This window comes from Thermobia domestica, chromosome 6 (assembly GCF_964235325.1).
Source record: "Thermobia domestica chromosome 6, izTheDome1.hap1.1, whole genome shotgun sequence".
NCBI lineage: Eukaryota > Metazoa > Arthropoda > Insecta > Zygentoma > Lepismatidae > Thermobia > Thermobia domestica.
This window is the reverse complement of record NC_137459.1, coordinates 135,755,737-135,768,450: the sequence shown is the minus strand read 5'-3', so window position 1 is coordinate 135,768,450 and position 12,714 is coordinate 135,755,737. Positions and strand designations below refer to the sequence as shown.

The 12,714-nt window shown below is 36.4% G+C and overlaps 1 protein-coding gene across 1 annotated transcript; it reads right to left on the bottom strand.

The window, feature by feature from the left end:
* Positions 1-391: 391 nt before the first annotated feature.
* On the bottom strand, positions 392-11,808 carry LOC145688237 (uncharacterized). The gene is made up of 4 exons (XM_081762153.1): positions 11,111-11,808; positions 4,602-4,773; positions 2,825-2,921; positions 392-538 (listed from the first exon to the last, which is right to left on the bottom strand). The coding sequence occupies exons 1-4, from the start codon at positions 11,240-11,242 to the stop codon at positions 493-495; spliced, it is 447 nt and encodes a 148-aa protein (XP_081618279.1). The 5' UTR covers positions 11,243-11,808; the 3' UTR covers positions 392-492.
* Positions 11,809-12,714: the final 906 nt, after the last annotated feature.

Here is a 12,714-nt window from a genome sequence, read left to right as displayed (position 1 = left end):
GTGTTCCTCTTACCTTCGGGCACTTGGGAAAAACTATCTTTAACTTCCGACCCCTATATATGATACTGAAAATATTAAGAAAGAAAAAACTCATACTTGTCTGAATAATTAGGTTCTGAACTTATAAACAGTTGTGGTTTGCATATATATTTTTTTCTTTTAGTACAGTGCTTGGTTTGTCAACATAGCTTTTACATAGTATGATTTCATCAAAAGCCATCATGGAGCTATTTCAGATTTAAAATATATGCTTGATAAAGCAAAGTGGCCTCAACTCAATCACAAGTGAAATTAGATTTTAAACAAAATCCAAGTGCAAAAATGTTTATATATTCTATTAACCGTAACTTGGTGCAACTCCGCTGTAATTTTATGGAAATAGTAGGTATTACAACATTGATAACAACTGATTATATATATATCTATACATTTATTTCTTATTAAATATAAAAAGTAATCTACAAGATGGTTGTAGTTTTTTTTTTCTTTCTTTTAATTTACTTTCTCCGATAAATCCTTGGCCTCAGTCCTCTGCATCCTGTAAAGAGAAGTTTTAAAAGTAATACAGTAAGTGCAGACACTAAATCAATCTATTTAAACTAAATCACAGTCATATTCTTAGCATAGTTTGAGATTAAGAATTTAAATATGGTCCATCCAAATTATACATGCCATACCATTTTCTCCAGAAACAAAGCTAAAGACTACCATTTAAGCTCAATAAATCACCACCATCAGCATCTCTGAAATAAGATTTCTTAGGGTATTGAATCAATTCCAGTAAGAGTATTTAAATTAGCAATTTGAAAACGAGGCTGGCTTTTTATCGACAGGTGGCAATCCTGTGCAAACGTGTGTTGAAAACACTGGTAGAACATCTCATGAGTAAATGGTACTAAATGCACTTACCTTGAATGACATTGACAAGTGTGGGTTTAAGTACACGTAAAACTGAGTTATTACAACAGGAGTAAATGTATGAGCATGCTTGTTCACCCCGTGCTCATTCGTACGGACAGTGAAGGATGAGAATAAACTCAAGACTGGATGCAGTAAGAACTATGAGAAGTGAATTTGGTAGAGAAATTGAGGTGAATGTTCACGGATTATCGAAACACTACACTTCGAATGCCTTCTGAAAAGTTCAAAATGAAGACGAAAGCTGTGAGGCAACGCATAACGAAGAAAAATCTAGCACAAATGGAAGTTTTATGTTACCTAAGCTACGGGAAGTGGGTTGAAAGTAAGAAACAATATTCAGAGAAGCAAGCAAGATGAAAAAGATTTATTTTTGTGGCATGAACAACCAATAAAAACGTTGCCTTTTCCATATTATCAATTGTATATAACTGGCTGATCTCTACCACGTTATGCAAGATAGGCAGAAGTATATACAGTAGTGCACTCTGTATTCCTCTCTGCGAGCGGCCGAGGATGGTTTAGAGTATGAAATGCAAATAAGTTACGTACCTGCCCTTGAAATTATATTCATTTTCATACAAATTAAACGTTATAGGGGTTCAGATCCGACGGACTTCCTGTCAGTGCGCCCCTGACTTATATGACTCACAGTGAAACAAATTTATAAATCTTATTGCTATCAAGTACAACGGCATTATTAATAAATTTTTTTAGATATTCATATTTCAAGTCATGTTACTAGATACTGAGACACTGGAAGACTAAGTACTGCTTAAAATTTAACCCAAAATATGCAAAAACACAGTGGCAAATTTGTGTAAGAAAAAAAGATCCTATATCCTAGATAAGCGATCGGCAAAATCCATATTCTCTGTCTGCGTGCCTGTAAATCGAATAGTGCAATGACGGGACATCGGATTATCCTCCTTCCTAACTCAGCGTTGCAATCCTGACGTAAAGGTTTCTTCTTTTTTTCAACTAATATAATGTACATTTTGAATTTAAACAATACTAGTAAGATTCTTAAGAAACATTTCTTTTACTATCAATGAGTCAATTTCTTTTTATCATCAGGTGGTACAGTGTTCCACATAAATATCGCAACTCTATAGTAGTACAATACTTTAATTTATGCATTTGAAATCAATATTTCGCTGGTTACCTGCCTATCAGGCGTTAGTTTAAGGTTAGATTGATTATGCAGCAACCTGCAGAACATTGATTTCAAATGTATTGCATAAGATAAAATCTTAAAACTGTAGTCGAGTTGCGATATTTATATTGAACACTGTACAAGACGTAAAAAAAAAAAAAATGAAATGTTCCTCTCTTTTCCGTCGATATTAACCTTTAAAAAAAAAGAAAAAGTTTGTTTGTGTCATATAAGTCTACAAATTTCTAATAGTTTGTAAAATACATAATCGTTCTCGCAGAATAAGAAAAAAGTCTTAAAGATCATGAAATCTCAAACACCCCCGAATCGCCCAGTTTTGTTCTAGTGTCCCCTTTGAAAATGAGAACGCCGCTGGAGAGCGTTAATATACACGTTGAGAATAGGTGCGTATAAATTATAGAGAATAAAGTTGAAAGAATGACTGCGTCAAAGGTTTTTTTTTTCTGCTTATAAATTACCTACGAGAGCAAACACATTTTATACTCCGTTAGCTACTCGCACATATTTCAAGGTAAAAGCACAGTTCCGCACCTCCTTGCCCGCTAGGTCCCAAGTATGCAAAAATGTCCGCCCTGTTGCCGACTTCTGATGTAGATTATAGTGACAATTTAAAGCTTGGAGACCACTTGTTAACCGTTCTTATTTTGAAAACTGCTGCAAAATTGCATGTAAATATTAAAATAAAGGCTTACGAATACATGAAAACCAAACATCAGAGGTGATACGTACCTTCGTGACCTCCTTGTTTTGGCGTGGTGCAGCCAATCACTTATCGCTTCCCTGATTTGCTCCTCCGAACACTCAGGATATAATTTCTTTGCAGATGCTAGAAAAAAATGTACATATGACTATGTTGATATATATGAAATTATACATTCATTAGTAAACTTAAATCCTAAAATAAGAACATCAAAAGTGAGAAAGAGAAACCCTAACAACAATTTTGGTATGCAATCCTTTTCCGTCTGAATGATACCTTGGTAATGAGATATTTGCTGTATTTACGAGAGTATAATACTTCACGCAATTTTTATACGGAACAGATAAAGAAAAACTATTTCGCATACAGCATACAGAGAAGTTTATGCTCCGATTTCCCCCCCCCTCCCACTGCCTCTCTGTATTGAAGATTGCTGAAATTGTCATTCCCAGCAGTGAGTCACTCACCACACCAATGACTCCCCTCTCAATCTAATTGACATTTTTATCATTTGCAGCAATTGTCAGTGACTTTTTAAGTAAATAAAAAAGTGCAGTCATTACAAAGCATATACGACGTATGATATTTTCGTCTTACAAGTTTAAATAATGTGGGGAGAGGATTGGAAATATTTTGTGTGATCTGGAATTGAACCAACGGCCATGTTTCACATGCCTTTCAAAATTATTGTTTATAATGAGAATCATTGTTTTAAGGTAATAAAATTTGGAACAATTCAGCGGTATAATTGAGTAAATATAGTAGAATTTTATGGCTTCTACTAACGCCAGAAAAAGAACCTATCAAATTAAAAATTCCTCACTTATTGAAATAATTAAACATAACTGTACTCATCTCACTTTTCTTCTGTTTGTTTTGTTTTTGGTGGGGTCTGTGTTACTACAAACACTCAACTTACATTCTATTGCAAAACAGTATATTTTATATCAAAGAACAATTTGTTACTCAAAAAGAAACAATATACAGGGTGCTTCAGGAGGAAAGGTCAATAATTTGAGAGGCGGTCAGATTTGTCGACTACAACAATCAAGTTTACATAAACATATACGTTTTAAACCTTTGTTTCAGATATATCACTACATGAAGTTTAATGCATGGTGACAAGGGTACACTGCAATTATGTTGAAATGCGTACTGTGATACTATAAGACACGAGAATGGTAACTAATGTAAAGAGGACTGAGGAGGATACTACAGGATTAACACTACTCATAATTGGCACCAATGGTCCGCGGAAAACCAACATGCTTCATGCGAACAGTTACCAGATGGAACTTTCGTGTTGACAGTGCACCATACCTTCATCTTTTGCAAAATACTTTCCCTCCGTATTTGGAGGATAGTATTCTTTCTACGCATCATGTGATACCAAATGGACGGTGAACCGTTTTCACTCGACTATCACCCAGTGCCTTCACGCAAAATACTAGTCGTTGGATTGGATGTTTTGGGCTAGTCTAATGGCCACCTAGGCACCTGTTCTAACACCCTTGGGCTACTGTATGGGTGGTTGAAAGAAAAGGTGTACAGTGTTGGTAAATAACAGCGGGAACATAAAATTAATGAAACTGTTTCAACGTAACCCCAATGTACACATTTCCTTGTCCACATGTACCAAATTCATATAGTAATATCCCTGAAACAAAGTTTATATGGACTTCTTGTTCTGGACATGCTTGAGCACAACCTAATTATTGCCCTTTCCCAATAAACACCCTATAAACTATCAAGCATTGAAGACAATGCGATCACGATTAAAAAAAAAAATGCACAAAAAAATCTTACCAACAATAAACTTGTAGGTTTGTGTCTCCACAAACGACAGCTTCCTCACACAATTTATTCCCGACTTTCCTGTGAGGCTATACAGCTCAGCAACTTCATCCACCACGACACGACGAAGAATATTCTGTGCTAGTTGTTTTGGAGTTTTTCCACCACTCGCCAACATTTGAAACTGAAAGTAACATTGTATCGATTGTGCTGTGTTAATGCAGCGAAAAAATTTCATGCATATAAATAATATTTTTCAATATTTAGTTAATGTTAGAGCAAATAATCACCATAAATTATTTCTTGTGATTAAGTTATCTGCCAAGGTTACATATCTTTTATATGATGTGAAATGTGGTGGCAAAAATAAATCAGCAAATCTGATGAAAACTAGGATCCAATTTGGATAGATTAATACATCTTACTTTTAAACAATCAATGTTATTGGTAGTTTTTTTTTTCAATGTTACTTTCGTTTGTTTGCTGAAGAAACCAACCTAGGAAATGCATTACATTTTTTGCCAACTCCACTGTTTTTACTTCATAGAGCATGTGGAGGAATGTAGTACTATCCGAGTTCCCATGATCGCTAAAGAAGATAATTCTTTAATGTGTGACTTTTTGAATGTGTCTTAATTCTGCAAATTTGATAAAATTATACATATACATAGTCAATATACACATACATTCTTAGTTGTTGAAAACTTTTTACACAATTTAACTTATAGAAAAAAACATGCATACGGATGAAACGTATTTAATAACTTCAAAATGTCAACTCTTACGACAATTTAGTATTCAGCACCAATGTTGTAAATGTCAAGTTTTTGTCTTACACATGAATATAGAAGCGAACAGTCAATATAAAAGTGAGCAGAAAGTGAAGTTTAATTTCAGAGCACAATAAGATAAATAACAGACACTCAATATTCTACTATTACAATGAAATAGTGAGAGTAGCAATATAAAAAGTATCATACAAACATCCCTTTCAAATTAATACAATTGCCATGACTTCAGAAAAATATGTATTTCGTAAATTCACAACCTTACTCATGCAAAGCGACGAATTTTTTTTTTTTTTTTTTTTAATTTAATAAGTTAGAACACTGAAATAGAAGATTGACGGACTGTGCCATCAGTACTACTTTTAGTTGTTTATATTCACAATGAGGAGTATTAATGGTGCTATCTAGTAGGAAAAAAAAATAACAATGGTAAATCTCATACAGGATGTACGCGAATCTGAACCTATAAAGTGGAGATAATCTATGTATCTCCGGAAAACTTAGGTCAAAGTTAGATCAAATTCAGTCACCAAAAATCGGGAGCATTCTGCTAGGGAGCGCTACATAACTAATTTCTGTGAAAACAATTTATTTTCTGAAATGTTATAAAGTCTATAAATGTCTACTCACGTAATATTGTCTTGGTTGCTCATTATAGGTAACTATTTCAGACTCCTGGATTTTTCACCTTTGTGCTCTAGAAAAGATACAACAGAGCTTCTAACAACATTGAGGATTTTCATTGACTTTCAATGGAAATCTTGAAGTTCCAGAAAGTTCTCGTCAGGACGTTTTCCGTGACCTTTTCAGGACGTTTTTACGAAACACTTTTATTTCCAGGGTTTCCAGGACGCGTGTGGACCTTGCATATTATGTACAGCAATATTGGAAGACGTTGGGATATGTTGGTGAATACCAACACACCTTAATGCCGAAACAATACTGCTGCAAACACTGCTGAAAGAAAATGCTAACACAGCTTGCGTTACAAGAGTCTGGAGCACGGTAAGGTTCCTCAGCTAAGCTTCATTGAGGAAGAATAAGCACATAGGAAACAGAAAAAAATGAACAGAGGAGGATAGTAAAGAGCAAATTTTTTAAAAAAAAGTAATAGTGAGGATTAGTGACTTGTCCCTTAAAAAATGCTATGACTTATTTAGCATATTGCTAATATGTAGCAACTTAAATAATCACTGGAACTGTCTTTGGCTTGTATTTTTAATAATGCAATCACTAAAAATATAGGAAATATAGGAGAAGATTAAAATATAGGACAAATATACACACATTTCCAAACAAATAAGAAAAAATAGGAAAAAGAGGACAGCTGGGAGCCCTGCATAACATCACTTAGGAACTAGTGTGTGCCTTATTCAAATATCCATGTTTCAGAATCGTGCGGCATTTGCGCATTAAAGCTTAGAGAGGCATTTCGGAAATGCTCCGGAAATTTGAAGTACTAATCAACTGCCTCTACAGAAATTGATGCGCAAATGCCGCACGATTCTGAAACGTGGATATTTGGATAGGACACATACTAGTTCCTATGTGACGCTTTGACCCGACCACGATTGGTCCCATAGTACTGGAGCCATGGATCCTTAAAGTTAATTTTCTCACGTTTTCGGTAGTGTAACACCTAACAGTTGTACAACGTATTTAGCGCCATACTAATATATATAAATTAACTGGCCCGTGTGGACAAATAATAAATATCTCATGGCGTTTGTCGTATACATAATTAAAAACTTCCTATTAGTTTCCAAAAATAGCGGGAAAATTATAGTATGTAGATACGACCTAGTTTCCCACATTTAAGAAAATGAAAGTATTATGAAAGAAAACACTTCAATTTTTACCATATCTTTCTTACATATTACTACACAGTTATTTCGCGTCAAATCACATTTGTAATATGCTCAAATTTAAATTTTATGTGTTCTCAAAACAAGTTTTAAAGTCAAATCTAGCACACACAATCCATTTACATTATTGTGGACAATTTAGTTTCAATTCACTATTTGGGAGGCGCGGTGGCTCAGTGGTAGAGCGTTCACCTCTGGTGCTTGGGGTCCCGGGTTCGATCCCAGCCCCCGCCAAGTGAGCTTTGTGGTGGACAAACACCGTGCTCGTGGGTTTTCTCGGGGTACTCCCACTTTCTTCATTCCACCATTTTACTCATCTCTCATTATCACCGTCTCCTTTAGCCTAACCGGCATAACCGTGGGACGTAAAACTCAAAGATTTCATTTCATTTTTTCAATTCACTATTTACAAAGATTCATAAGTGACTATGAAAAATTTAATAGCAGTGAAGGAAAAAATATCCTAACTAGATAACACTCATAAATCATTCAAACTCAGCTCTTTTTTGATAAGATTGTGCTTTTTCTCGTACTACTTTATTTTTTGTAAGAATCTACATAACGGTTTAAAGACATGACTGAACAGAGCTTTGATTTTTTTGTGAAGTGCAAATTTCGTGCATTATTACAGAGAGAGAGAGAGAGAGAGAGAGAGAAAATGACAATAGCATAACAGACAACAGGGCGCAAAATTTCAAAGTCAGACTCACTTGCCAATACAAAAATGATGGTCGCCAGTATCTCTCACGTACAAATTATGAGAGGTCCCCCTCCCATGGTCCTTGGTTTGACAAAGAGATTGCATTCGGGCATAAAATTTGAAACCAAGTTATCTATTCTAGGCACTGGGCTATCCCCCAGCTGTTCTAGCTTCAAAGACATCCAAGAGAAATTGTCCATTTGGACACGAAACCGGGGTTAACTGGTCACAAATGTGATTGCCGACTCACTCACGAAGGACTCTTGATAAAAATACGTTGTACTGATCTTTACATAAGCTTGCTTGTTAATAGCTATAATTGTCAAGAGTAGGGATGGCCAGAACCGGTTCCTGTTGGAACAGTTTTTCGGGTCTGAACGGATCCGGTTCTAGAAGATCCGGTTCAACAACCGGTTTTTCGGATCCAGGTCCGGAACCGGTTCTTCGGATCCAGGTCTGTAACCGGTTCTGGAACTGGGTTTTCGGATCCAGGTATGGAACCGAAACTTTGTGACGATCCCTACACTAAACACGAGCTGCTGGAAGGCTGTGAACAGTGTGCTAGATGAAATGGTGGAAGCGACAGGCAGGCACCCAGGTGGCGGCCGCTTGTCTCATTTAGCTAAATTAACTGGGTAACTGGCAAACTTAATGGTTAAACAGGCAAATTGGCCAACTCATTTGGCTAAACACTCACTGGTGGACCAAAATAAAAACAAAAAACACTGGTGGACCAAAATAAAAACAAAAAAAAACTGGTGGACCAAAATTTTTTTCTGGGGGCACAAGAGAGTTTGGGCGGGGAGAGCACAAGCGCATGGTCCTCTTTGCAGTGTTTTGAAGGTGAAATTTGTGGCTCCTTTACGGGTCTTTGGGGGCTTTCGGATCCAAGTCTGAAACCGGTTCCTAAGAACCGGTTCTGGAACCGGAACTTTGTGGCCATCCCTAGTCAAGAGTCATTTCAGAAGGACTAAAAGACAAACAGTTACACAAGTAAAAACATTATACAGAATTATATATATAAATCGGGAAACTCCATTGGGAAAATCCTGTTATTTAAATGTATTTGTGTGTAAAATTTGAAGGTCAACATATCATAATCACTAGGCTAAAACTGAGGTATTAAATTAAAAATTGGGTATGTAGATATTCAATAAAATTAAAACAAAGTGAAATCCAAGCTGATGTTGGAAGCTACGTAGGCAGTTGATAAATTTTGCCAATTTCTATCAATATGTTTAAGCAGCCTTGGCTTCTTTATAAAACAAGTAGAAATATATAACTTGGTTTCATTTCGTATGTTTAGGCTTAAATTCCTTATGAAATACCAACGTTATCACGGAGAAGACTTTCGCTTAAAGAGACACCTCGAATTGCTACTTGCTTTACACCTGAAAGATGGACCGAGAATTGAACACGGGACCCCTCGATTAAAAGGTGAAAAGTAGATAAACGTAATGCGGATGGTTTGATATGTGGAAACGTCACCATAAAGTTCACACGATTTAAACATTTTTCTTTTTTTTTTTTCTTGTTTAAACCATTTTTTTTTTCTGAAAAACCAGCTGGTTTAAACCAACCCTGCCTCGCAGAGTTATCTTTTGTGAAGTAAGTCACAGTGGAGATGTTACATGTGAGACCTACAGTAAAGAGTTGCCCTTAAGCTATATCCTGAATCAATTCGATCTATATTCAGATATCCTTTTTAAATATTGCATGTTGCAGTAAGGTCTTCAAAAAAATGCTTGTATGGGTTCACTCGAGCAGGCGGTTCTACCGAAAACAAAATTTATAGGTAAAATACGATGTGAAACACTTTTCGTAAAAGAAGCAGAGTGTAAATATAAGTAATTTCTGTCAGTGGATATCATATTGAAATACATTTTCAATGGTAGTGAACGTATTCTACATGTAACTATTTACTGAAGCGGAAGAATACAAGAATGCGAAGAAGGTGAAAATAAACTGCGGGAAAGTTCCGTTCGTGTTAGCAATGGACGACTGCGATAGATATAATGTAAGCATACGATTAGAGAGCGTCGATACGTGTGATAAAGAGCGTCGTATTATAGTTTTTCAAGCGTCATGGTAAGTGTAGAAAAGTAAAAATTCAGAGCATACGAATTTCTCCTCGCAGCAGACCATTTGTACGCGGGAAAGCAGTGAAGCCATTTTGAAATTAAGAATTACTACTATTATATAAGTGCTTTTGAAGGTAAAAATTATTGCAGAAATTTAATGTATGTTTTCACTATCCTCGTTTATGCGTATGCCCTTGTTGCTGACCCGCCTGCTCCCTACGAACGCACCCCTTTGATCCGCTCGGGCCTCCTGCTGCGCTCCTGCCCTGATTCGGTTAGATAGCATTCGTGCTTTTTAGTGGCCACCTAGACAAGTTGGTTCGTGGTTTATGCATTAGCTCCTCATTTAGTGCATGTTCTGCAAAAAGAAACCGGAAAATGCAATAAATGCGTGTAAATTTCATAGAACCGTTTGCTCGAGTAATGCCTTTATACCTTTCTTAAAAGATGGCTCAAGAAAAATACATGCATACGATCAGGTTCTATTTTAACGGCAAGGTTCTTGATTACTGGTACCTTCCCATTGAGCAGTAATAAAGACAGAAAACAACGTGCCCTGCGGGGTTCTAACCCGCCTTCACTCGCTAACGCTCGCTCGGCAATACTGTATAAGTTAAATGCATAAACTTAGTACAGAAAGAAACCTACCCAGCTACTAATCTATATGGGGGACCAGTAATCTAGAACCTTCCCTATTTTAACTATTACCCCTAATTCCCATTCTGGATTTGGTAATGATACTAGCATACCTAGATTTGATTGTAAATTATCTCGGAGGTTCTGCCGTTGGAACACTACCTCCTTTCAAATGTAGGGTTATGTATGCATAATTTATTTCATGTTAAAAGGACTACGTGATAATGACTCTTGCAGATCTTTCTTTAAAGAGATGCAAATCATGACAGTGCCTTCAATGTATATCTATAGCTTCAATGTCCCCTCCAAAAACATAAAATGTCAACTAATAAATACTGCTTGAGAAGAACAGGATGCATGTGTATACGGCAACATTAACACCAGTTTTATTATTTAAACGGGTGCTTTATTAAATTTTACAAATTACAGTAAAATTAAGTTCATCACTCACCTGATTATAATATAATGTTGAATTCTTCGCCTTCAACAACATTGGACAAACACCACCACACCACAGCTCGTACACGACCACACAAATAAGCGCGCCGTGCATGGCTAATACACAGCTCCAACCAGTGCGCATGCGTGATTCGAAATAAAAATTAAATTAATAACGAATAGAGAAAAATAATATTTTACTTCCAAACAATAATAATCTTATTAAGATTATTATATTTACATATCTTTTTGTATGTATATAATCAGACACATGTCTATTCGGTTCTCACGTCATTTATTACATCAAAGCGAACACTGCACATTTTTTATGCTACTGAGAGAGCCTATTTATAGCGTGTCGATTTATCTGATTGAATATTTATTCCAATGTACTTAAGCCTTCGAAAAATGCAGGTTACATTATATTGTTTATTTAGAATGAGTAATATAATAATTTTTAAAAAATTGAACTTTCAATTAAAAATACTATAGCCATATTTAATGTAAATATTAGCAGAATGAAACTAAATACACTTGCACGGTATTACGAATGTGTCATACACATGTGCAGTAGCTGTGCAAATGCACATGTGCACACAACGGCTTAAGCACGGGTTATATAAATGTGTACTGCATCCACGCAAATGCACATGTGTACATAACGGCTTAAGCACAGGTTATATAAATGTGTGCTTCATCCATGCTAATGCACATGTGCACATGCACTTCTTACTCACGGGTTATGTGCGTGTGCATCATCCACACAACTGCATATGTGCACATAACGGCTTAAGCACGAGATATACAAATCTGAGCTTCATCCATGATAATGCACATGTGCACGTGCACTTCTTAATCACGGGTTATGTACGTGTGCCTCATCTATGCAAATGCACATGTGCATATAACGGCTTAATGACGGGTTATATAAATGCGTTTTTCATCCATGCTAGTGCACATGTGCACGTGCACTTCTTAACCACTGGTTATGTACGTGTGCCTATTCTACGGAAATGCACATATGCACGAAACGGCTTAAACACGGGTTATATAAATGCCCAGACAACACGTACCTGTACGGCACATGTGCACTTTCCATGCATAAGCCGTACATATGCACATGTTCATTTGTGTGGATGATGCATACATACATAACCCGTGCTTAAGCCGTACATGTGAATTTGCGTGGATGAAGCACACATACAGAACCCGGGCAAACACACATGTGCATTTGCGTGGATGAAGCACACGCACATAACCCGTGATTAAGTCGTGCATGTATACATGTGCACCTGCATGGATGAAACACACATTTATATAACCCGTGCTTAAGCCGTTATGTGCACATGTACATTTGCGTAGATGAAACACACCCACATAACCCGTGATTAAGTCGTGCATGTGCACATGTGCACTTGCATGGATGAAACACACATTTATATAATCCGTGCCTAAGCCGTTATATGCACATGTGCATTTGTGTGGATGCTGCACACGTACATAACCCGTGATTAAGAAGTGCACGTGCACATGTGCATTTCCATGGATGAAAAACATTATATAACACGCGCTTAAGCCGCTATATGCACGTGTGCATTTGTGTAGAATAGGCACACG

Coding starts and splice junctions, on each gene's coding strand:
- LOC145688237 (XM_081762153.1), bottom strand. CDS start 11,242: ATGCGCACTGGTTGGAGCTGTGTATTAGCCATGCACGGCGCGCTTATT. Junction 4,774..11,110: donor CAACATTATATTATAATCAG/GTGAGTGATGAA, acceptor TGTTACTTTCAG/TTTCAAATGTTGGCGAGTGG. Junction 2,922..4,601: donor AACCTACAAGTTTATTGTTG/GTAAGATTTTTT, acceptor ATTTTTTTCTAG/CATCTGCAAAGAAATTATAT.